Genomic DNA, 25,019 nt, shown 5'->3' with positions numbered 1-25,019 from the left:
GTACCCAGCCATGGATTGCCTTGGTAAGGTTTGGAGAAGGGAAGGATTAGAGAAGAGGGTCTGCTGAAAGGCGTGGTTCTTCCCCCCTGCTTTTCAAATTCTCTGTTCTCAATGAATTCAAGTGCAGGTTGGGAAGTTGGGCTTTGCTGGGGTTGTTGTCTCTTCCACACCCATGTGTGTGCACATTCAGGAATTGCACGCTCTGCCAGTGCTCTCACTCTGTTTGTATTGGCAGCTGTCAGAATTTCCTTTATAAGCAGCTGAAAATATGAGTAAGCCATGAGTTGCCATGTCCAGAGCCGCTTAGCTGTTTCTCCCGGCTCCCTTCATTAAGTGCCGCTTGGTCCTCATTTCCTGTCAGAACCGCTGCAGCTTCAAAATACTTTGCTATTTTAGTAGTCTGCAATCCGGACTTCAGGGCAGTTTTTTTCTTCTTGAGAAAGGCTCTTTGGTAAACAGACCGTTCTGAGTCACTGTTAGTCAGTGAAAACAGTCATTTTAAGTCCTTCCATGTCAAGGATTTTTTAGGACTCCAGTCTCTGTCAGGAGCTGATCAGCAGTTGCTGGCACAAAAGAAGGAAGAGTGGAGAAAAAAATGACAAAGAGGATAAACATGGAAGAGGAGTTAGAGAGTCTGGAAGAAGTTGCTGTGGGTGGAGAGATCTGGTGGTTGCTACTGTGCAACTGTTGTACAGAATGACCCCTAAATATGCTAGGAGTTTCTGAGAACTCTACTGTAAGAGAAAGAGGTCAGACTGGGCTTTGCGCATTTTACTGTGAGAATGGGGTAGATGGAGAGCTGGAAAGCGAAGGCAACTGTTTGTGAGAGCTTTTGTTTCCCTAAAGGGAAGTTTACTGCTTTGAAATGAGTGTCTGTTATTGCCCTTGGGCCTGAACAGTAGGAGCTTTGTTTGATAATCCCTTTGCTCTTTGTAACCTTGGTGCCATGTTCCGTGTTTGATCCACCTTCCTGAGCGAGGCTGCAGATTCCAGCACCTGCTCGCCCTTCCAGGTGAGGACCCATAAGCAGAACAACCTGTGATAAACAGGAATCTGAGAACACGATGGGTTTAGTTTTACAGGGAAGCTGTTCTAGAAGAGGAAGACGACTTCTTACATGCATCTTCCCTCGGATCAATTTGATAGGCAGGGAGAGCCTTGCTAACAGTACTTGCAGAAAGAAGGTCTCTCCAGCTGTGGTGCTTGTGATGGTTTCAGGGTTGTGGTGTGTGTAAAAGGACTGGTCTTTGCCTGGTGACCCACTGTGGAAAGCTACCGAGTTCATCAGGCTGTTGAAAACTATTTATTTCCTTTCCTGCTAGCTATTAGTCTCTTTTCAGCACAGCTGATGTACGGGGGCTGTGAGGAGCTGTAACTAAAAATAAGCTGTCGGTAGCAGGTCATTTTTCTACCGTGGAAAAGGTCTTTCGTTGCTCCGTCCTGTGATTTATTGGCTGCTAGCCTCAACGTAGATGAGCCCACTGAGAGAGCTGCCCTGCCACTAGGGAGCATTGCCCTGCCCCTCTGGTCTCCATGGGTTTGCCTCTGTTTGAGGGAGTGGGAAGCTTTCTCTTAAATAACCTTTACCTTCCCACATGTGCTACTCTTTCTGAACTGTGTAGTTCTCTTTGGGAACTCTTTTCTTGGCAGGACTGCATCCTTTGGAAAATAGATGAAGAAAGGATGCATGCATGCATCTGCTGTGTGAAGCGGAGGGTGGATGGATAACGGAGCTGGGCTAAGATGCTCTGGCACTTGGCATGGCAGCCCAATCTGTTCCTATTTGGTGCTGCTCCACTCACAAAGGATATGGAACTGTTGGAATGGGTCCAGAGGAGACTCCAAAGATGATCAGAGGGCTGGAGCATCTCCCATATGAGGTCAGGCTGAGAGAGTTGGGGTTGTTCAGCCTGGAGAAGAGAAGGCTCCGAGGAGACCTTACAGCGACCTTCCAGTACCTGAAGGGGCTACAAGAAAGCTGGGGAGGGGCTGTTCACAAAGGCTTGGAGTGATAGGACGAGGTGGAGTGGGTATAAACTGGAGAGGGGCAGATTTAGTCTAGACATAAGGAGGAATTTCTTCATGATGAGAGTGGTGACACGCTGGAACACATTGCCCAGGGAAGCTGTGGCCGCCCCATCCCTGTGTTCAAGGCCAGGTTGGATGTGCCTTGGGCAGCCTGATCCAGTGGGAGTTGTCCCTGCCCATGGCAGGGGCGTTGGAACTGGGTGGGCTTTAAGGTCACTTCCAACCCAAACTATTCTATGATTGATATGCATGGATTACTGGGCATTTCATACCTGCTAATGGTGGCAAGGACCTTCTTGCATGAGCTTGGTTTTGACATCTGTTAAATGGTTGCTCAAGTCCTAAAATTCTCTCCTTGTCTGTGCTTCTCTTACCAGTTGCCAAGAGCAGGAATGTGCCTTGTTTAGCAACAGAGTTTCCAGAAGCATGTAGGAATGTGACCCTGGTATGAGAGATGATCATTTTCCCAGGGAACGCTTGGTCTGGTCTGCTGTCCCGCTGCAGCGTTCGGGAAGATAGGACTGGGAGAAAGCACAGAGGGAGGGTCAGTGTGAGCCAAACTTGATCTGCAGGCACAGCGTAGCAGCAGTAAGTGCCAAAGACAGTTCTTGGAGAAGATGTGATTGTAATGTGTGACCCCTGGCCAGTGAGGTATGTCACGAGATGAATGAACCTGTTAACGCATAAATGGTCCTAAGGAGACCACACCACATGCTGTATCTGTTTTCCTGTGAAACTGAGCTCTCCTGGGTTTTACAGGTTGAAAATTAAGGTAAAACAGCCACGTGTGTTGTAACCAGAGATTTGGGTCCTTAGGGCCTTGAGGAAAATCTTGTTATTGCTATTTAAAGAAAGAAAAAAAAGGCAGAATTTGGCACAACTATAAGGAGATTAACGACTTGTTTTATTTGGTGGAAATGAGAGTTTCCATAGGTGGAAGATGGTCATTTTAGCAGGAAATAAAGATATTGTGCTGTAAAAATAACTGTAAAACTGGTGTGTTTCTCCAGTGTCGTATGAAAAGTTTCTTTTTCCTTTCGCTTTCAGGGTAGCATCCAGGTTTTGAGGAAAGAGGTGCAATTCCAGAGAGCTCTAGCTGACCTCTGCAGTGAGTTGATAGGACCGAATTTACTGGCAAAACTGACTGAAAGGTGAATTGCAAATTGGAAGAGGGATGTTGTCTGTGGAGGAAGATGGGCCTCTGTCCGCCATAAGTCTAATCATTGATATCCATGTTACTTCTCTCTTACGAGCTATAGAGACCTGCTACGATCGTGCTGACTTGCTAAGGCTTTGCTGTCCTGTTGCTCAGTCCCAGATTATTTCAAGAGCTGACATCAGTTACACAGGCTTTTAAGTTTTTAAGCGTAAAGGACTGATTGTACTTAAGTGTAAAGGATCTCTTTTGGAGAAGAGAAGGCTCCGAGGAGACTTTACTGTGACCTTCCAGTACCTGAAGGTGCTACAGGAAAGCTGGGGAGGAACTGTTTACAAAGGCTTGGACTGATAGGATGAAGGGCAGTGGGTACAAACTGAAGAGGGGCAGGTTTGGACTAGGCATAAGGAGGAATTTCTTCACGATGAGGGTGAGGAGGCCCTGGCCCAGGTTGCCCAGGGAAGTGGTGGCTGCCCCATCCCTGGAGGTGTTCAAGGCCAGGTTGGATGATGCTTTGAGCCCCTGATCCAGTGGGAGGTGTCCCTGCCCATGGCAGGGCAGTTGGAATTAGATGATCTTTAAGGTCCCATCCAACTCAAGCCGTTCTGTGATTCTGTAATTGATTTGAGTCTGAAACTCATGCTTTCATTTTCCTTTCTTCTGCCTTTTTCAGTCTTCTTTTTAACCTTGTGTATTTGCTGAAAGGGCAGCATTTGCTTAATCCACGCTGAGTCTTTTGCCCTCTGTGAGTTCAGCTGTTGTGTTTGAAACATGGAGTGATGATCCTGGTTTGAGAATCTTGCTGAGAAACACAGGCGAGGTGTTTTAATGTACACCAGCGTATGTCTAACTACTGCTGTTGCCGGAACAGGAGCTAGGTAGATAAAAAGGCTGGGTCCTCGGTACAGTCTCACCCAGTTTTCCTTCCTGATTGTTAGGGTTCATGGGACACCAGAGCTTGCTACGATGTACAAAAGCCGAGGTAGCAGTTAGCTACAGATGGTGGACATTACCCCCCTTTAGCCAGATCTGATCAAGCTGAATCTTTTGCCTGCACCAGTACCATTCTCACAGCTGTTTTATTTTTTCTAGCTGCAATTCCTAGGTCTTTTGAGCTCCAGAAATTCCTTCTGTCCCTGTACCCAAGTCATCATCTCTTTGGGGGGTGTATGGCTAGCACCTTTGAATTATAAGTTCATATTTGAACAGGATATGAGTAAAAGGAAGCAGTCAGAATGAGCAGGTGTTCCCATGCACCCGCTTTTGGCCACTCTGAGAAATAAACTGCAACAGAAAAACTATATTTAGCCAAGTTGTATGTACCCCTCGCCCCGTCTGCCCCCACAGTGTTTCCTCAGCCAGCTCCATGATTGGGTCAGCATGATCTAAAGCTTGTTTTGCTGTCTTTTGTGGTCACTGAGCACCCCAGATCTACTCTGATAACTAACAGGCCCCATGCACGTTTGGCCAGGCTGTCACTTCTTATTCTGAGAAGTTTGTGGGCAGACAGAAAATGCTGAAGGAGGAAATGAGCAAAGGTGGTGAAGTTGCCTTTGATGGTAGCAAGACCAGCACATGAGATTTATGCTCTGGCTGTTGGCTGGAGGAAGGTTGCTTGGTACAGCAAAACCCCGAAGGGTGAAGTAGAGCAGATTTTTATTTAAAATGGGGTCTAATATAAAGAGTCTTTTTCGGACTGCCTTTCTAATCCAATTGTTCACAGCTGTTCATTGGGGAAGGACATCCAGGGACATCCAGTCCATTTTTAGAACATGAAATGAGAAATTTTCTTTATTGGCTCTGTTGTTTGCCAGCTGGCCTGATCCGAAATGTCAGTAAACTGGTGTTAGCTTTGGACAGGGGAGTGTGGGTCGACATGAGGGGTGGGAGTTAGCAGCTGGTAAGAGGACACATGCTGCAGGAGGAGAAGACAAAGCTCTATTCTGGAGAAGTGTCAGGGAACCATCAGTATTCACACAAGGCAGCCAATGAAGGCATGGCTTTTTTTAGATTTAGATTTTTTTTTAGATTTAGATTTTTTTTGGATTTAGAGTGAGCAAGCCTGAAAAGGGTGAGTTTTTCTGATAGACTTGAGATGGCCTCTCTGCTTAGAGGGCACATCAGTGTCTGCAAAGGGGTAACCTGGTGGGTGGTTGATTGTCACCATAATCCCACAAAAGGTATTTCTGGGGTTTAATACACAGTGAAGACTTTGTAAATTAAGCCTTGTCCTGATTTGAAATGTCTTTAAGCCTTCCTGCCATTCCCATCCACCCTTATGACTCTTAAGGATTGATCAGAGGGCCTGGCAGCTTTTTTCTGTGTGACTGTTGCTGAGCTTTTTTGCTGGTCAGCATTAGGTCTCAGTGTGGGCACATGGGTGTCTCGGCCTCCAGTTGTGCTGAGGGTTACAGTCTGAAGAATGAAGAACCTCACCCAAAAGTTCAGTAGCATAGGATCTAAAAATTGTTAGTTTTTAATATTCCCTTTTTAGGAAGAACAAGCACTTTTATTGTATGTAATTGCTCATATCTAGATAAAATTCTGAGCTGTTTCAGGGCAGGAAGACTCAGAGTTCTGCCAGTCCCCAAACAGGCCAAAAATGTATGAGATAATATAGCTAAATCTTAAAACTTTTTATTGTGGTTTTTTTTGACTCCTAGCAAGGCAGCCCCCATCCTAACTCAAAAGCAGTCAGATCACTGTTTTTGTGCTCTCCCTTTATGTGAGAACAAGAGGTCACTGGATGACATTACTGCTTTGTAAATTTAGAACAAATAAAAGGAAATGCTACTTCACCTAGTGCGTCGTCATCCTGTGGAATATATTGTTCCAGGATGTTAGTCAAAAGCTGTAGCCGGAACATAAAAAATAGCTGGACCATGCTCATTTCTCACCACGTTTGCCAACAGGGATAACTGAGCCTCGTGTTCCCGAGTGTCACCTCATCCTAGCTGTAGGTGAGAACACACACCCCGGACTCCCTGGCTGAGAAAGGACAGCTTTTCAGGGGGAAGATTGCTGTGGCTTCTTTTGGAGATGACAAGAATGATTGGGTTTTTTGGCACGAGACGTTAGGTTGGTCATCGGTCTCGTCTAGACAGCGGAGCGTATGTAATAGCCTTTCTCTCTCTGTTAGTGTCCTTCAACGGGTGGGTGGCTGGAGTTGAAATTAGTGGCTCAAGTAGAAGGCAGTAGAAATAGTAGGATGAGTGTTTATCCTCCCTGTGAGTGACAGCGTGTGCCTGTTAATTGCAATCCTTCCTCAAGACCGGTGTTGTGGCGTGTGTGTTGCACACCAGCCTGCTCAGGTAAGAGACCAGCAGTGGGGAAATCAGGGGTGTCTTACACTCCCGAGGTACCCAGTGTCTGCTGTTGGGTATGTGAGGCTGTGTGAAAGGCAAGCGAGATCTGTTGAACCACTCTGCAAAGGAAGTGTCCCTATTAACATGTTTCTGGATTCCTAATCATCCTCATTAAAATGTTTTACTGTAACACCACTGCATGTTAATCAGAAAAACAGGTCTGTGTGGTTTCTTCATTTCCCTCAAGTAATGTTACTCCAGTTCCAGTAAAATCTTATCTGCCCTCCACAGTGCAGCCTGAATTGTCGCGCTTTGTCCTCCTTGGAATAGGAGTGAGGTTTGAGGTGGTATTCCTTTATTTTCCATCTCTGATGATAGCACTAAATCCTAACGCAAATGTTGGTTTAGAACTGACTCCTGGGGAATGCCTTGCATAAATTTGCCTTGCACAAAGTTACATTTTATTTGCAGTTTTGTAGTTACACAATAGATCCCTTATTTTAATTCTAGAACTCTTTGTGTGGGTGATTCAAGTGTGAAAATCTTCTGGATATCTTTATTTGTCCTCTTGCCTCATAAACTTTACTGTTGTTCTTTGGATGGAGGATTGTCCTAGGCTGGATGTGGGGAGGTATTGAGATCATGGAGGTGCTGCAGCCTGTCTCGCTGTACTCCTGTGAGCAGCTGCCGTGTCCAGATGAGGGAGACACAGATACTTTAATTCTTGAAGGCTTTTATACTGTTTATTCTAATTATTAGAGCCATAAGCTCCAGAATGTGATTGGAGATGCTTCTGCTTTTTCTAGTATTTGAGAAATAAAGCAAGAGGGCAGGAATGACTCTGGAGCCTTTCACAGTACTAATTGAGAGATGCTTAGGTTCCAATCCAGTGACAAATTACTTATGCATCAAACAGTCATGTCAGAATTTGTGCCTGTGGGCTCCCGGCTCATAGCACTGGACAGCTTGACTTGCTCCCTGAGCAGGTCTATCCTTCAGGTGCAAACTGACTTAGGTCAATGAGGAGAGAAGGCAGAAGGGACTTCTTAAGATGACTTAACAAGGAATGACTGATTTTCTGTATTGGACAGTTTCTCCGGTCATCTGGGAAGTCAGTAGCCTCAGGAATTATTTCTTATCAAAGGAGCATCTGCATTTCTGTATTTTATGCCAATATTTTAGATTTCATGTCTTCCAAGGTGATGTAAAAATTATACTGTGTACTTAGCATTTGTGCTTCCTCTCCTCCGCCCCCCCTCAAAAGAGAGAAAAAAAAGGAAAGGGACCACACTGACTAGGACTGTTCTGAGAGGGGATCGTGATGATAATTAATTTTACCAACCATTTTAAATTCTTTTCCCCCATCTGCCTGAGAGCGTGTCAGTGGCTTCTTGAATGAACTGGCGGTTTCTTATAAAAACTGGCTGGTTTTAAAGTGATGAAAGGTCTTTGGATGCTTCATCCTAGGGTGTCTGGACTTCACATAGGGTACTGTTGTACATCTGCGGTTATAGATGTCCTTGGCTTTGCTGCCAGAAAAATGTGGGGCCCTGTGCTGTCTGAACAAATTAATTGAACTTGGTCTTGGTCATGCTGCTCGTCCTTCTCTAGCTTCACACTGATTTTGAGCAGTGCTTCATGTGCCGTAAAAGGTTTCTCTGGGGTAGCCTTTCTTACCTAGCAGAATTTTTGATGGAAATACAGTTACCGCCCACTTTTCTGCTTTTCCAAGGAAAAAGAAAGGCTCCTTTGATTACCTTCTTTGGGAATATGCTTTATCAGAGCTGGAATTGTTTAAAGGGAGAGTCAGGAAAGAGGGAAGGAGTTCTTCAAAGTTTCATTTTTAGAAAATTGTAAATGCTTATTTCGGTTTGCTTACAGCTGATACAGATCAGGTCATTTTGTCCAAACTAGAACGCTCCATGCCAAAAGTGTATTTCTAATATGAACAGCCAGTCTTTGCTTTAAAAAGGTATTAAACTCTATTTAATGCCAGCTTAATGTGGCTGGAGCATCCTTTTCTAGTACCTCTGAGTAACGTTACTGTCATTGTGGGTGAATACTGCAATCTGTTGCATCAAAAGAAATATATTTTGAAAATTGAAGACCTGAAAATAAAGCAGAAGTTTACAGGTGCATCTTTTTTTGTTGCATTGCATACACATTTCTTAGTGGATGCACTGAGGCACTTCAGCATCAACTGAAAGCCTGATGTTCAACTCCACAGGTTTTTATTTTTAATCTGTTTTATGAATCATAACGAGAGAAGTGAGAAACGGAGTGGAAAATGGTAATTAGCAGGGGTCAGGCATTGTGGGTGTTTGGTGTTCATTAACACTTTGGTTGCGTGCTTGCAAGAGCCACATGGGCCTCATCAATCTGACGCAACCCTAGATTGTTTCAATCCATTATTTCAGATATTAGGGTACAAATTTCTGGAAAAACAGATAACGTAGACAATTTTTTCATGTCAAGGGACACAGGGGCATATGGGCTGCTGGAAGTCCTCAGAGCTTACATAAAGAGGAGTCTCTTGATTTTTGTTAATGGTCCTCAACCTTAATGCAGCTTCTCTTACATCCAGGTCTTTCAAACACTTCAATCTTGGTCTGATTTAAGAAATCAGTTGGATGGAGATTGTGAGATGTGCCCAAGGAGACAGCATTGGTATGATAAGATAACTACAGAGTGGGGAAGAAAGACTTTTATCTTAGGAAGAGTAAATGTTGGTTGATAGTCAAGCCTGGAGCCCAGCTGAATGGGCAGCCCGGTGGACAGCAGACATGGTCCTCTAAAGAGCGAGGAGCTTTTGTTTCTCTTTGCTGCCGCCGTCTGACAAGAGGAGAGAGCTACGCAGAGACCTGTCTGCCTTCCTGCGCAGAGGGGAGCTTCAACCTCACTGCTTGTCTTCTACTGCTTTGTTAAAACGTTGGACTGTTCATTAACTGTTAAGGTTTAGCCCCAAGCTGGCACGGGAAAGCATGTGGCCGCTTGGTTTAGCCCCACGCTAGCAAAGCAGAGAACCACGTGGCTGCTCATTCATTTCCCCACTCCATGAAATAAGGAGGGGAATTGGAAACAAAGAAGGTAGAATTCGTGGGCTGGAGTAAGAACAGTTAAACCAGACAGGAAAGGAAGAGAAAATACAACAGCAGTAATAACAATAAAAGAACATACAAAACAAGTGATAACAAAATGCAAATCGCTCACCACCCAAAAAGCAATGCTTGCTGTGCTCCCGAGCCAGAATTCCCACCTGTGCTCCATAGAGGTAAAGCAGCAGTTTTTCATGTTCAGCAATATCTAAATCGAGCTGGGTGGCTTTCACCTCTGCAAACTGACTTGATTCACCTTGTCCCTCAGCAGTTTCTTCAGCTCATCCTGCAGGACTCTACACAGCAGCTTTCCACCTCCAGTGTTTTCCTACAATACGGCAGGAGCCGCCGAACAGGGCATATTGCTTTTCATTTTCTGGTAGTTTATTCTACAGTGGGGCCTCTTCAATGTGCGTCACCTGCTCCTCTGCTTATATTCTGAAATATTTGCCTTCTGGACAGTCCATGATTAATTCCAGAATTCCTGGGTGACTGGGGTTTCCTGGTCACTGGTTTCCCAGTGTGTGATCAGTGCAACCCACTTGCACACAGCATCAGTTGCATGATGTGTAGAGGGCACCCTCGGAACATCCAACCGAGCACTGGCAGTCAAGGTGCTAAGAGGAGCTGTGTTTCAGTCCCAGCCACCTCCAAAGCAGTTCAAACTCCTTCATATGCTGCCACTATCTCCTTTTCTGTTGAAGTATAGTGGGCCTTGGATCCTCTGTATCCCCAACTCTAAGACCCTTCTTTGAGCCTTCCCTGGTGCTTTCTGCCAGAGACTCCAAGTAGGGCCAATCTTGCTGGCTGTGACATAGAGTATGTTTTTAACGTCTTGTCCTGCGCAGACTGGCCCAAGGGCTTCTGTATGAACTATTTTGAGTTTAATTTGTTCAAAGGCTTGTGGTTGCTCAGGGCCACATTTAAAATTGTTCTGCTTCTGAGTGACTTGATAAAGAGGGGTTACAATTAGACTGTAATTGGGAATATGCATCCTCCAAAACCTCACAATGCCCAGGAAAGCCTACGTTTCTTTTTTGCTGTTGGTGCAGACGTAGCTGCTCTTTTGTTGATCACATTGATTGGGATCTGCCAACTCCCATCTTGCCGTTTTATTCCAAAAAATTAATCTCTTCTGCAAGTCCCTTCACCTTCCTGTATTTTATGGCAAGCTCAGCTTTCAGAAGGATCTGAACTATTTTCTCCCCTTTCTCAAAATCTTCTGCTGTGTTGCCCCATGCGATGATGTCATCAATGTACGGAGATGCTCCCAAGCTAGTAACCGCAGTGCCTGGAGCTGGGGTTGGAGTAATCAGTATGTTTTTGCTCTCTTCCCGCTGAGGATGCTGCATAATATTGAGCAGTGTTTGGCAGGTGCTGGCCAGGGCCCAGCACAACGCAGTAAGTTCTGCCTCCTCAGAACAGCCACAGTGTTTTTCTTTCCGATAGCCTGTCACTCCATCGGAGTCCTGTTAGTTGTTTAGGAGTGAAATTCTCTGGATGCCTGCCCATATTCTCCAGATGCCACCCGTGCCTGTCCAGCCTTGGGGCAGATCCAGGACAATGTTTCTAAATAGTTGTTCAACCCTAAACAAGACTTGAGTCATGGAGATAGAGCAATGAGAGACCAATTACATCAATTCCATAAAGTTTGACAAGAACAAGGGCTGGGTCCTGCACTTGAGTCTTGCTCCAGGCCTCAGGGAAGCATGGCTGGAAGGCTGCTGAGCGGAAAAGGAACTGGGGATGAACGTGAGCCAGCAGTGACCCAGGTGGCCAAGAAGGCCAAGAGCATCCTGGCTCGGATCACCCACATGTGGCCATCAGGAGCAGGGCAGGGATCATTTCCCTGGACTCAGTGCTGGTGAGGCTGCACCTCAGATCCTGGGTTCAGTTTTGGCCCCTCATTCCAAGAAGGACATTGAGGGGCTGCAGTGTGTCCAGACAAGGGAACGGAGCTGGGAGGGTGTGGAGAACGAGTCTTATGAGGAGCGGCTGAGGGACCTGGGGCTGTTCAGCCTGGAGAAGAGGAGCCTGAGGGGAGACCTCATCGCTGTCTACAACTGCCTGAAAGGAGGTTGCGGTGAGGTGGGTGTTGGTCTCTTCTCTTGGGTAACAAGTGATAGGACGAGAGGAGATGGCCTCAAGTTGTGCTAGCAGAGGTTTAGACTGGATATTAGGAAAAATTTCTTTAGTGAAAGAGTGGGGAAGCACTGGAACTGTCTGCTAGGGCAGCGGTGAGTCCTTGTCCTAGAATGGGTCAAAAGGTGTGTGGCTGGGGCACTTCGGGACATGGTTTAGTTGGCGTGGTGGTGTTGCGCTGATGGTTGGACTTATTTTCTTACCTCCTTCTTCCCCACTTGTCATGACTCTAAACAAATTTTTAGTATGATGTTGCAGAGTATGTTACCTGCTACTGCTCTGTGCTTCATTGGTGGTGTGCCGTTATTTGCGCCTCAAAGACTTCTTTACTCTGTTTGGTATTGGGAATAACAGCTGGAAACTTTGGTTCTGTACGTTTACGAGGGAATGAAGGTACGTTATGGTGGAAGAGAAGCGTAGTTGAAAGGCAGTTGTAACTTCTGTAGCTCATTGCCTCTGAAAACAGCTTCGATGGACTAAACGAGTGGTGACGTTCTCTCACTGTATCTCACTGACAAGCCCAGAATACACACTATTTATTTTCTCTCGCTCTCAGATTATCACTCCATGTCGGAAGCTCATCCTTTGCGCTGATAACAGAAAAGAGATGGAAGATTGGATTGCAGCACTGAAGACTGTACAGAACCGTGAACATTTTGAGGTAATAGGAAAATGTGTTTCTTTGCGCTCTGTGCCTCACCTCCTAAATAACAGCTTGTTTTGAGATAGCAGTCAGCTCCCAGTGGAGTTAATAGAAGCAATTTTTATTGATTGTAATGGGTGTAGCGTTAGGCCTTCTATAAAAACTCTCCTATGTATGCTGAGGTGATTCTCGGAAGAATCCTTGTGGCTTAGTGTGCTCTCCCTGGGCAACTTTGAGAGCACTTTTTTACGTACAGTAGGTTATGAAACGCAGTTCTCCTTCCATTGTCGTTTCACTCTTCAGTTATCCTCTGCCCTAATTCACACCTTGCCTTCAGTGCAGCTGTTTGCTTTCTGAGGTTGTAGTTAGGCCAGCCCTGCCACCAAAAGAAGCTGTCTTGTGTTTTCCCCACTCTGATGCTTGTCTCCCTGTTGCTTCCTCCTTTATACTGGCACAAGCATTCCTCTGCTGCACAATAAATCAGGTTGGGGAACTTGTCTTGCTGAAAACGTAATCCAACAAAGAAATGGGGAAGGGAAGGATCAGCTCCACAGCAGATAAATTCTCCAGTTCATTTCTCTACACACACTTAGAGTGAAACAAAGATGGGAGATGGGACAGGAACAGCAGTGGAGGTGTGGCTGCTTCTTCAAGTGGTCTCTTCTGTCTTAAAAGTTGCCTTGAGCTACAGCTGCTGTGTATAAACTGCATGTGACCCACTCTTCCCTGGTAAAAGTGTTCAATTTTTACCTTAGCTGACTGCTAGATGCACGTTTTTGTTTTAAGGAAGGGACGTCCTGTTGCTCTACTCTAGACTTTGCTGTAATACATTTATGTTATTAGTCTACCCAGTACAGCATGGACCATTTCTCAGGGATGCATAACTGGTACGCCTGCTCACATGCTCGGCCGACCTACTGCAATGTGTGTCGGGAGGCATTATCCGGAGTCACCTCACATGGGCTCTCCTGTGAAGGTAAATGTGCTGTCTTCTCTCTTGTTCTGGGATTGTCGTCTTTATAGCTCAGTGCCATATTCCAGAGGCAATTTAAGAGGAATGTTTTTAACGGTCTGCAAAGAGATGTCAAACAAAGCTGTATAAAAACCTGAGAGCGCTGCAGGTGATGTGTGAGACTGGAGGTGTTTTCTGGACCTGATGCTGAAAGCTTTTGCTTCTGAATCCCTTTGGCTTCACAGAGTTTTTGTGCAGAAATTAAGATCAGGATCTTGGCACCTTATAAAAGAGTGATAGATGTGACGGTGCTTTCCTGCTGGTTTTAGTGTTGGACTTGCTGGTAATATAGCCGATGATTTTTTTTTTCTTCCCCCCCCCCCCCACGTACCCAAATACTGCCATCCTTATTAAAATGATGCTTCTAAAGTGAACAGGTATGTGAGGAACCAGGTAGAATATTCATAAGAATAATCATATTTTAAGAACATCCTTGTGAAGTGTTTGAATGCCAGGAGGTTATTCTTTTTCAGCCTTGGCACAGCAGAAGTGGCTGCCTGTGCACGGGCGCTGGCCTGAATGATTCCCACACAGTGGTAAAGGCTGCAGGAGTGTAGGACTAAGTAAATCATGTCAATTTAACAAGGTGATAACTTAGCTTTCTGCAAGCAACTGGCGAGAGCAACAAGGCATGAATGAATAGCTAACTCATCTGACTTTGTATGCTTAGAGCTGTTTTGGCAGGGCTGACAAGGGTAGCATGTGCCTATGCTTTCTTCTGGAGCCAAATATGGTTACTTGGGAAAGCTTTCGCGCAGACTGCCACATTACATGGTCTGAGGCAGGATTAATTTATTCTTGTCTTCCTTTCTAGTGTGCAAGTTTAAAGCTCACAAGCGGTGTGCTGTGCGAGCAACTAATAATTGCAAGTGGACAACTCTGGCCTCTATCGGGAAGGATATCATTGAGGATGAAGATGGGGTAGGCATTAATCTTAACTCTTCTGGCTTTATCTTTTTGTGGAAGCACCAATGTGTGCTCTACAGCTTTCTTCACTGTACAAACAGTAGGTTCGCAATGTGGGAAAGGCCTTTACTGTCACAGCAGGAGATTCTCTGTGAAAAGTTGAGCCCGAGCAGCGAGTGCTCCTTGATAGGAAGAGGCTCCTGGCAGGGACTGGGAAGTTGGGATAGAAGTTGGGACTTGGAGGCATGGGGAATCTGGTCTGAGTTTCAGCATAAGAAAGATAAATGAGGGATTGGAACGGTACTTTAGCATATGACATCTTTCATTCCAGTCAAGTTTCCTGGGTTCCCTGGGGTGAGTTACCTGGTCTTTTTGTGCTTGCTTGTAAAATGCCAAAAGAGATCTGCAGCTGTTTTCCAGAAACAGCCCTTGCTGTCATTAAACAGTGCATATAAAGACTTGCCTCTCTGTGTGTCTCAGCGCCACAGCATCCTGCACCCCTGAGTTGTGCTCTGGAAAGTCCATGTTGCTTCTCTCCCTCTGTACCATTTGCAGATCTCGATGCCACATCAGTGGTTGGAGGGAAACCTGCCCGTGAGTGCCAAATGCACTGTGTGTGATAAAACCTGTGGCAGTGTCCTACGTTTGCAAGACTGGCGCTGCCTTTGGTGCAAAGCCATGGTGAGTAGAATGAATGCAATCATTTCAGTAAAAGGATAGATAGTCTTTGCTCAGCTCTCTGGTGTGTTCTGTCAGCAGCATTTACTTAGATGAAATCTCTACCTGCTCTGCCAGTTCTGTACCCATTTGGCCATGAAGGATCTTATTGTTCTTTCTCCAGAAGATAAACAACTTGCAAGAAAGAGAATTAAAATTTGTGATGAAAAGTATCACAGTGATGCATAAACACAGGACCTGAAATAAATATCTGGCTTCTCTGCAAGCTCATTTTCTTTTGATAGTGAGCTTTCAGAGAAGAATCTAATTACACTAGATACAAATCAATGCCTCAGGCATGAGAGATGCTGGATTTTAAAGAGCCATTATTTGTCATTTCTACAAGTTGACAAGGTACAACAAAAAAAGACGATAAGAATTCTAAGCTATTTAAATAACAGCAGTTCCCTTTCCTGTTGTGATAGGTTTCTCTTGCCTAACCACTGCAGTGATGCAGATCTTGCTATGTTTCCAGATGTCTATAATAGGAGTAAGAGAAGTATCACATATGTGTGTGTAATGTGGGGGATGAGGACTCAAACCCCGATCAAACCCTCTATCTTACAGTCTTTGTGTACCAGAAATGACTGAAGGGCTGTACTCACCTTTTATTTCCTTTTTGGATGGCTCTGTTAATCCCTTCTTCTCTTATCTCTTACATCCTTCGTGTCTTCCTGCTTTGTTTTTTGCTTTCTTGGCTTTTTTTGCATCCCCACTATTTTGTTTTGCTGCTACTTTTGACATCTCAGTGGAGGCTAGGATTTGGAAAGCAGAACAACTGAAGGCTCTTAAAGCCACATCATCTGTTATCTGGTCTTCTCAGCACTCAAAATGCTAGTCTCATAAATTCAAATGGCAGAAAATGTACACTAATAGAAAGGAGAATTAGTAGAATACTCTGATTAGATCATTCTTAAAATAACTATCAATTGACATTTCCTTGGATTCTCCCCTTTCTTACTCTTCCTTAAAGCCTCTTGTTGAGTGGCTTTAGGAGTTACACTGTGGTGCACAAAAGAGTCTGAATGAGTGTTTTTTTTGGTGGTGTTTTCAGGTACACACGGCATGTAAAGAGTTGTTGCCAAACAAGTGCCCTCTTGGGCTGTGCAAAGTATCTGTCATTCCTCCTACTGCTCTTAACAGCATTGATTCTGATGGTAAGTATCCCTAGCAAGTAGCACCTTCTCTCTCCTCCTCTCAGTCCCATCCCTTCCGCTAACACTGTTAATGCCAGACTCTGTCAGCTGACAGTTCTGCTTGTGCTGGTGCTGAAGCTCCAAACGGGAAGATGTTGCTGAAGTACAGTAATGAACTGCTTGCTTTGCTTTCGCATTCAGTTTATTACCCTGTAACGTCAGTATTTTCTGAGCTGCAGCTGTTAGAATTTATCGAGAGCAACTATGTTGCAGAGGCAGTTTTGGAAGGCTGGGGAAGCTGAAATGTTTGGCATACTGCTAGGAGATGAGTGTGACATTTGGCAGCACAAGGTGTGGTTTGTGCTGGATTCAGGGCTGTGCGTATGTGGCTTCTACCTGGTGGGTGCCATAAGCACAAGGAAAGCATTAGCTTCTTCGTAGCTTTGCTGGGGTGCAGAGTGTTGGCTTTTTTCTCACTCCGTCTCCATGAGCAGCTTCACATCTCTTGGCTTTTCCTCTCTCTCCCTTCCCTTTTCCCCAACAGGTTTCTGGAAAGCTACTTGTCCCCCTTCTTGCACAAGCCCTTTGTTGGTCTTTGTCAACTCCAAAAGTGGAGACAACCAAGGTGTAAAATTTCTGCGAAGATTCAAACAGCTTCTGAATCCAGCCCAGGTCTTTGACCTCATGAATGGAGGACCTCATCTTGGGTGAGCAGATATTGTATGGAAGCACACATTCCTTGTAAACACCAGAAAAGCACAAGTGATGCATGTGATTATAAACTCATCCTCAAATATAACAAGGAACCTGTTCCTAAGAGAAAACCAAACACATAGAAAGTTTGGGGAGGGGGATTTCCTCTCTCTGTGTTCAGTGTTACTGATTAGCTAAAACCAAAATTGTTTTTGAAAAAGGTTATTATTTCCATTCTTCAGTATCAGCAGGATAACTTGAGGGGCTTGGAGAGAGTTCCAGAAAGTCTTCCCTGGAAGAAGGCCAAGCATGGAAAGCTTGAATCCAGAAGAAACTTAACAGCAAACAGACTTGTAACAGGCATCCTGATGTACTGTTAACGAGAGTTAACTTCAGTTAAATCGGGTGAACAGACAAGTCATAGAATCATTAGGTTGGAAAAGACCTTTGAGATCATCAAGCCCAACCGTACCTGTCCACTACTAAATCATATCCCTAAGCAATTCATCCACTTGTGTTTAAACACCTCCAGGGATGGGGACTCAACCACCTCCCTGGGCAGCCTCTGCCAGTGCTTGAGAACCCTTTCTGTGAAGACTTTTTTCCTAATGTCCAATCTAAACTTCCCCTGCGCAACTTTGGGATGTTTCCTCTGGTCCTATCACCTGTTACTTGGGAGAAGAGACCAAAACCCACCTTGCTACAACCTCCTTTCAGGCAGTTGTAGACAGTGATGAGGACTCCCCTCAGCCTTCTTTTCTCCAGGCTAAACAACCCCAGCTCCCTCAGCTGTTCTTCATAACTCTTGTTCTCCAGCCCCTTCTCCAGCTCCGTTCCCTTCTCTGAACGCGCTTCAGCCCCTCAGTGTCCTTCTTATAGTGAGAGGCCCAAAACTGAAGCCAGGATTTAAGATGCAGCCTCACCAGTGCTGAGTCCAGGGTGGCAATCCCTGCCCTGCTCCTGCTGCCTGCACTGTTTCTGATACAGACCACAATGTCATTGGCCTTCTTGGCCACCTGGGTCACTGCTGGCTCATGCTCAGCTGCTGTCAGCCAAGATCCTTCTGTGCCAGGCAGCTTTCCAGCCACTCTTCCCAAGTCTGGAGCACTGCATGGGGTTGTTGTGTCCCAGGTGCAGGACTCATCACTTGGCCTTGTTGAACCCCATCCCGTTGGTCTCAGCCCATCGATCCAGCCTGTCCACTTCCCTCTGCAGAGCCTCCCCACCCTCCAGCAGATTGACACACCCTCCTAATGTCATCCACAAGCTCCCTGAGAGTGCACTCAATCCTCTCATCCAGGTCACCACCACTCTTTGGGCCAAGCATCCACCCAGTTTTTAACCAGCCAGTTTGTCAAGCGGAATCTTGTGAGAAGCAGTGTCAAAGGCTTTACTGAAGTCCAGGTACACCATATCCGCAGCTTTTCACTCATACATCAAGTGGGTCACCTTGTCATAGAAGGCAATCAGGTTAGTTTGGCAGGACCTGCTTTTCATGAACCCATGCCGACCAGGCCTAACCCGTTTGCCTTGCGTGTGCTGTGTGGTAGCACTCAAAATGACCTGCTCCATGACTTCCCACTCATATCTCTCTGCTCAGCCAAGCTGGTTTTCTTCCCTGCCAGCTCAATTTCAGGCACACAGGGATGCCCTTGCTCTTGCACTGCCAGGATTTCCTTCTTAAAGAGCATCCAGCCTTCTAGGGCTCCTTTGACCTTAAGGACCGTCTCATGGAACTTTATCAACCAGCCTTCTGCTGGCTGATAAGGCTTCTGCTCTTATCAACCAGTCCAAAGTCTGCCCTCTGGAAGTCCAAGGTGGCCGTTCTACTTACCTCCCCTTACTTCTTCTAGAACTGAGATTCTATCATCTTGTGATCAAGATGCCCCAGGTGTCCTCCAGCTGTCACGTCTCCTACAAGTCCTTTTCTGTTCACAAACAGCAGGTCCAGCAGGGCACCTTCCCTAGTCAGCCCACTCACCAGTTGTGTGAGGAAGTTGTCTTCCACACACTCCAGGAACTTCCTAGACTGTTTCCTCTCTGCTATATTATACTTCCAGCAGATATCTGGTAAGTTGAAGTCTCCCACAAGGACAAGGGCTAGCGATCGTGAGACTTCTAGTTGATTGTAGAATAACTCGTTGGCCTCCTCATCCTGGCTGGGTGGTCGCTAGCAAACTCCCACCACCATATCTGCCTTATTAGGTGCTCTGCTGATTTTCACCCATAGACACTCAACCATCACCGTCATTGAGCTCTAGGCTATCAAAACCCTCTCTAACACAGAGGGCTACCCTACTGCCTCTCCTTCCTCCCTTGTCCCACCTGAAGGGTTTATAGCCATCCATAGCAGCACTCCAGTTACGTGATTCATCCCACCTCATTTCCATAATGGCAGTTATATCAATGAGTTTTCTTGCCTTACAATAACTTCTAGTTCTTTTGTTTGTTGCCCGTGCTGCCTCCACTGGTGTAGATGCCCTTCAGCTGGGCTCTTGATCCTGCTACACTCCTGAGGTGAATAGTCTCAACTCCTACGTGACCTCTCACTGAATTTTTCTAACCCATCAGTAATCTTTACATCCATGCTACCATTTGAGGTGCCATCCCTTGCTTCCTCTGAGGTGACAGACCAATGGTCCTCATCAGCACACCGTTCTCCAGACAGTGGAGTGCCATTCCCAGATGTTTTTCTATCAAGCCTTGTTTGTCCCCCTCCCTCTAAATGTGTCAGATAGCAAACGAATATCGTCAAAGTCAGATTTCTCCACAAATAACTTACCTGGGAAGTATGTCAAACTTTCATCCCTTTAAGATTTTATGGTGATACTGAGAAAACATCCCTTATGAATGCTTTTATTAAAGTTAGTTCTGCCCTAGGATCTAAATGACATTTCAGACTTGTTTACAAGATTACGCTAGAATATCTGTGGATAAAAAAACCATTATGTGTGCTGTGGAATAAATTCCTCCAGTGCATTTCTTGGGGACCTATGAGAAAGCTGGGCAGGGACTTTGTAAAATGGTTTGGAGTGATAGGACGAGGGGCAATGGGTATAAACTGGAGAGGGGCAGATTTAGACTGGACATAAGGAGGAATTTCTTTACCATGAGAGTGGTGAGGCCCTGGCCCAGGTTGCCCAGGGAAGCTGTGGCTGCCCCATCCCTGGAGGATGTTCCTCCTGGAGGTGTTCCAACCAGGCCAGGTTGGATGGGCCTTGGGCAGCCTGAGCCAGTGGGAGGTGTCCCTGCCCGTGGCAGGGGGTTTGGAACTGGATGATCTTTAAGGTCCCTTCCAATCCAAACTATTGTATGATTCTATGATTCTGCAACTCTGTTTAAAACAAGAAGGTTTGATCATTACTTTTCCCCCTTCCAAATGTTTCTCTGTCACGTTGTATTTGAGTCTTGTTTGTCATGAATGGGTGCTTCCTCGCATAAAAGCCAGCACAGGGTGAATTTCCTTCCTAGTTTTCTAACTGTGGCTCAAAGTCTGTGACTGTGACCGGTAGATGCAGGGTGCTAAACCTTGGAGTGTCCACTCCTGGATGAGCGACCACTGGCGTCTGCTCTCCTGAGAACTAATGTGATTTTGTGCCACAGCTCATTGCCTTTAAAACTGCAACCTCCTGTCCAGGGGATGTGTTTGGCTGATAAATAATTTACAGACAGCTTTGAAAATTAATTGTTTTTCTTCTTCCCCAGATGGACTGACTGTAGCGAGAAATTTTGCATTTAAGCAGGAGAGGAGGGAAGGGAGAGAATATGGTGCACTCCAGCTGCGGTGCACTTCTGTAAAACAGCTGCTCTTGTTCATTTTCTTAAAAAGGAAAGGGTAAAGAAAAGGCACAGGGTAAAGGTTGCTTCTTAAGAACTTAAGTATTCTAAACCGGGGCCAGTCAAACTGTACCACAAGATGTTGTCATTGCTGAGAGCCATTTTTCATGTGTCAGCAATGAGAATTTTCCTGTACTACGGCAAATCCCATTTAGGTAATAATAAAAAACCCCCAGTAAAAATAAATGGAAAAAAAAAAAAATGAAAGCAAGCAGTAGTTCTGGAAGATGTTCAGTAAGAAGTACAGACTCAAACAGCGTAAGGAGAGGTTGCAGTTAATATTCTGGAAAGGATGAATAGAGAAATTCATGTGTGTCTTGCTGGGGAGTTGTTTGCCTGCCTGCAGGACAGACAAGGCGCCAGGGCATTGATTTACGTTGCTTTCCCAGAAGAAGGACCAAAGCTTCTGAGGCTTTACATCCTCTTACAGCTATCTGCTTACTGAATGACTGCATGAAGTTCCCACTCTTCAAGCTTTCCTTTAATTGGTGTGGCCTTGAGTATGAAGGCAGTGACATCAGAGCACTCCAAACCGTGACAAATAACTAGTGTTAGGCTGAACACAGCAAATCTGCTAAAAGGAACTATCACATGCTTGTTTCCTCTTCTGTTCAGACAAAAGTGCCCTGCTTTAGTACAGGAGTCTGTCTGGTATATATTTCTATAGTGAACAGCCATTGTATGTTACTTAGCTGTATTTAAAATTCCTTATTTATCATCTTAATTGATCTGTAATCTGACAGTGGCCCATATTCACTACGAAATCGGAGCCTACTTGAAGCAAATCTGCCATATTTATTGCCTTGATTGGAATTGTTTATCAATTAGTTCCATAATAGCTGATTGTTCTCACTTGCTTTTTTATTTTTCCTTCTCTAGTTTACGCTTATTCCAAAAATTTGACACTTTCCGGATTCTGGTTTGTGGTGGGGACGGAAGTGTTGGCTGGGTTCTCTCCGAAATCGATAGCCTCAATCTTCACAAGCAGGTACTTGCCCAGTGAGCTTGAAAGAATGAAGCAATAACAAGAGCATGGGTTGCAGAGGGTTTTGTTTGGTCCTACAGATGTAGTTTGCCCCAGGACTAAAGCCAGTGAAAGCTTTCCACAGCAGTGTTCTTGCATTAGTTTTCTGCAAGATGCAGCACTGCACTAACTCATTATTCCTGTCTCCTGTGCTCCTCCACAACTCCTTCCAAGATCTGGCTTTTGGAGTAGCTCAGAGTTACTCTTGCTCCATTGCCAGCAAAGACTTATAATCATAAAAGGATGCAGTTGGAAAACTAGGAGTTCCTAAAGGGTTATGCTCCTCATCTATGCCTGTCTTTGCATAGACAGAAACTTCCTTGGAGCAGAGGTATCCTACAGGGTTCAATTTGTTTCCATTTTGTCTTTGGAGGTGTCTATGTTGATTTTACAGAAGAAGCAATAGCACCACCTGATGGTTAAATAAACACATCTGTAGAGGTGGTCACTCTTAGCAAGGTGCTGCTCGAGACAGTAGCTGGGATACGCTCCTCTCAACTAACAACCTAAAAGCAGAGGAAGTTTTTCCTCACCTAGAGTTCTTTTCTGGTGATTTTCCCTATCCAATTACTTTCTCCTCACGCTGTTTCTCAGACTGATCTGTGTAAGGAGTCATTCGTGCTGGTGGTGGCTATTTATGGCTTTTGGGTTTCCATCTGAATATCAGGTCTGCTTTCCTTTCCTGTCATGCAGTGCCAGCTGGGAGTGCTGCCCTTGGGCACAGGGAATGACCTTGCCCGGGTGTTAGGCTGGGGTTCTGCTTGTGATGACGATACCCAGCTCCCACAGATCTTGGAGAAGCTGGAAAGGGCCAGTACCAAAATGCTGGACAGGTGAGTAACCGTTGCTAACATCATCCCCTGCTCAAGAGTTGTGTGGAAACGTCCTCTAAGGAGAAGCAGGCAGTTCTTGTTCTGCCCTGCTGCTGGATTTGTTAGTAATGCCAGTTAAGGTTTTTGCTTTAATAATCCTATCGTATTTTAGCAACAAAAGGTAGTCTGGCTTTCTGTGTCACTGCTGCAGAATAATAACAGGAGAAACTGTCTGATGTCCAGTGTCCTCTCTTGTGTTCCAGAGTTCTCATTAACTGAATTTGAGAGCCTTATGGTCGTGATAATTTTTTAAGCTAATTTTTTTCTTGGTATATTTGAACCGATTTATCTGAATTTTGACTTAGAAATGGGCTCCTCTGCCTCTGGTATTGGTATAGCCTGTATGTCTTTGTACATTTGAAAATACTTCTTGTCTTTGGAGTTGCATCTTGGCATCTTTTACGTTGAATCAAACAATGCCCGTAGAATTTCTGTGAGAGAGGGAGGAAGCACAGTGAAGTTCCTTGTGCCGTAGAGTGCTTGTTCATAGTGTCATCCTTCCCTCTTCCCCCAGTTCAGCCCCTCTGCAGTTCCATTACAGTCATACAGCTTCCTTACATCGTTGACATCCCTGCCAAACTGCAAGTTGTTCTGCTTGAGGTTCTAACCTGTTAGGTCCTTTGGATGAAGGAGGAAACCATCTGCCTTGTAGTGACAGCTATGATGTCTCCTTTTCCAACAGGTGGAGCATCATGGTGTACGAAACCAAACTCCCTCGCCAGGCCTCCACTTCCACAGTCACTGAAGATTTCAGTGAGGATTCTGAGGTACTTCATAGGATGCGGAGGGCAGGGAGAAACAGTCTTAGAACAGACAAGATGGAAGGCAGTGATTGAATTCAGATGGAGAAGTCCTGAGCTATGACTTGGGTGAAGCAGGAGCTGTAAAGATCCTGGGTCTTTAAGTCTATGAAGTCTTATGGAGAGGGATGGAGGGTGGGTTACCAGTGTCAATAACATAATGGGGCACAGGAGGGAAATGCTTTGGAACAGGACAGAGAGGAAATGGTTGACTTTTATCTGCTGTTGTGACATGTTGTTGAAACTGTGGAAAGCTGCGTAGCAGCCCTATGAGCTGTAAAAATACAATTTTGGATCCATAGTTAATCGGTATTCTAAGAAAACTGCACTGCTGATGATTTCTAGGTTCAGAATTAGTTTCTTCATCAGATTCAGATCTTCAGTGGGTAACTGAGCTCTGGAGCACAGAACTTTTCCAGGGCAAAAAGAACCTGTGGAATGATGAGTACTCTTTGGGAGCGAGGGTTACACAGTATATGTTGTGATGCTGGGAGGCAGCCCTCCAGTGGTTTGGTTTTGACTGTCACCAGGTGCAGAAGATTCTCTTCTATGAAGACTCCGTGGCTGCTCATTTGTCCAAAATTTTGACTTCTGACCAACACTCAGTGGTCATCTCCTCAGCCAAGTAAGTACTTGGAGACAACTGCTGTAGGTGAAAATTGCAGTGTGACAATCCTGAGACAATCCTTGCATGACTGTTTTCACTGCCTCCTTTTTCTAGGGTGCTTTGTGAGACAGTGAAGGATTTTGTGGCTCGTGTAGGGAAAGCCTATGAGAAGGCAACGGAAAGTTCAGAGGAATCAGAAGTCATGGCCAGAAAGGTAAAATTGAAAAAATCCTGTGTCTTTCTATTTCTGAAGTGGAAAACTTCTCTGTTTTCAGAGAACTAGGACAGCAGCATTTCAGCAAGCACTAAAAGAACGAGCTGCCCAGTCAAGTGTTAGTCTTGCCTAAGTGTTCGTCTTTGCCTTGTAGTGCTCTGTTCTGAAGGAGAAGCTGGACTCATTGTTGAAGACACTGAATGATGAATCTCAAGCATCCTCATCCCTGCCAAACCCTCCTCCCACCATCGCTGAGGAAACCGAAGATGGTGATGGGTCAGGCAGCACTTGCGATTCTTCTAGTGAGCGGTCGGTGGGCTCATCATGTACTGCACGGCCCCAGATATTTCGCCCTCGGGAACAGCTGATGTTGAGAGCCAACAGCTTGAAAAAAGCCATTCGTCAAATAATAGAGCATGCAGAAAAAGGTAATCTGTGAGGAGTCCTGCTTGTGGCTTGTTGCTGCTGTAGGAAGTTACTGCCTCTGTTCATTTGCATTTCCTGTCTGTCCCCACCCATACCACAATTGTGTCAGCACAGCTGTTTGTGTGGCCTTGCTGTAAAACAGATCTGAAAATACTTGGGAAGAAAATATTTTAAGTATTTTCACTTGAATTGTTTCAGAAATCTCTTTATAGTGCAGCCCAGCAAAACAGTGCAGTGGTTACAACTGCAAGAGAGGACAGGAACTTCTTAAACCAGCTTTGTCACTACCGCACCTTGGTGCGAATCAGTTCTATTCCAATATAACTTCCTAGGCAGGTGACCCTCTTCTCCACATCTTGACCCTTTCCTCTCACATCCATAGCTGAAAGTTTCATTTCCTTTGAAA

The 25,019-nt window shown here is 45.3% G+C and overlaps 1 protein-coding gene across 6 annotated transcripts in view; it reads left to right on the top strand.

Moving 5' to 3' along the window:
- The window catches only part of DGKD (diacylglycerol kinase delta), a 69,477-nt gene that overhangs the window by 25,210 nt on the left and 19,248 nt on the right, over nucleotides 1-25,019 (top strand). For 5 of the 6 annotated variants that reach the window (XM_054074134.1, XM_054074135.1, XM_054074136.1 and 2 more), the window contains 12 exons: nucleotides 12,283-12,387; nucleotides 13,213-13,345; nucleotides 14,196-14,302; nucleotides 14,843-14,968; nucleotides 16,059-16,161; nucleotides 16,685-16,847; nucleotides 21,550-21,658; nucleotides 22,388-22,527; nucleotides 23,249-23,333; nucleotides 23,897-23,991; nucleotides 24,088-24,187; nucleotides 24,342-24,615. In XM_054074134.1, the coding sequence (XP_053930109.1) occupies nucleotides 12,283-12,387; nucleotides 13,213-13,345; nucleotides 14,196-14,302; nucleotides 14,843-14,968; nucleotides 16,059-16,161; nucleotides 16,685-16,847; nucleotides 21,550-21,658; nucleotides 22,388-22,527; nucleotides 23,249-23,333; nucleotides 23,897-23,991; nucleotides 24,088-24,187; nucleotides 24,342-24,615 (1,540 nt within the window). Of the gene's footprint in view, nucleotides 1-6,078; nucleotides 6,145-12,282; nucleotides 12,388-13,212; nucleotides 13,346-14,195; nucleotides 14,303-14,842; nucleotides 14,969-16,058; nucleotides 16,162-16,684; nucleotides 16,848-21,549; nucleotides 21,659-22,387; nucleotides 22,528-23,248; nucleotides 23,334-23,896; nucleotides 23,992-24,087; nucleotides 24,188-24,341; nucleotides 24,616-25,019 lie in introns of those variants that run through there. The other variant, XM_054074139.1, reaches the window with a different exon arrangement.

The sequence above is a fragment of the Cuculus canorus genome, chromosome 9 (assembly GCF_017976375.1).
Source record: "Cuculus canorus isolate bCucCan1 chromosome 9, bCucCan1.pri, whole genome shotgun sequence".
Lineage (NCBI taxonomy): Eukaryota > Metazoa > Chordata > Aves > Cuculiformes > Cuculidae > Cuculus > Cuculus canorus.
This window is presented reverse-complemented; position numbering and strand designations above follow the sequence as displayed.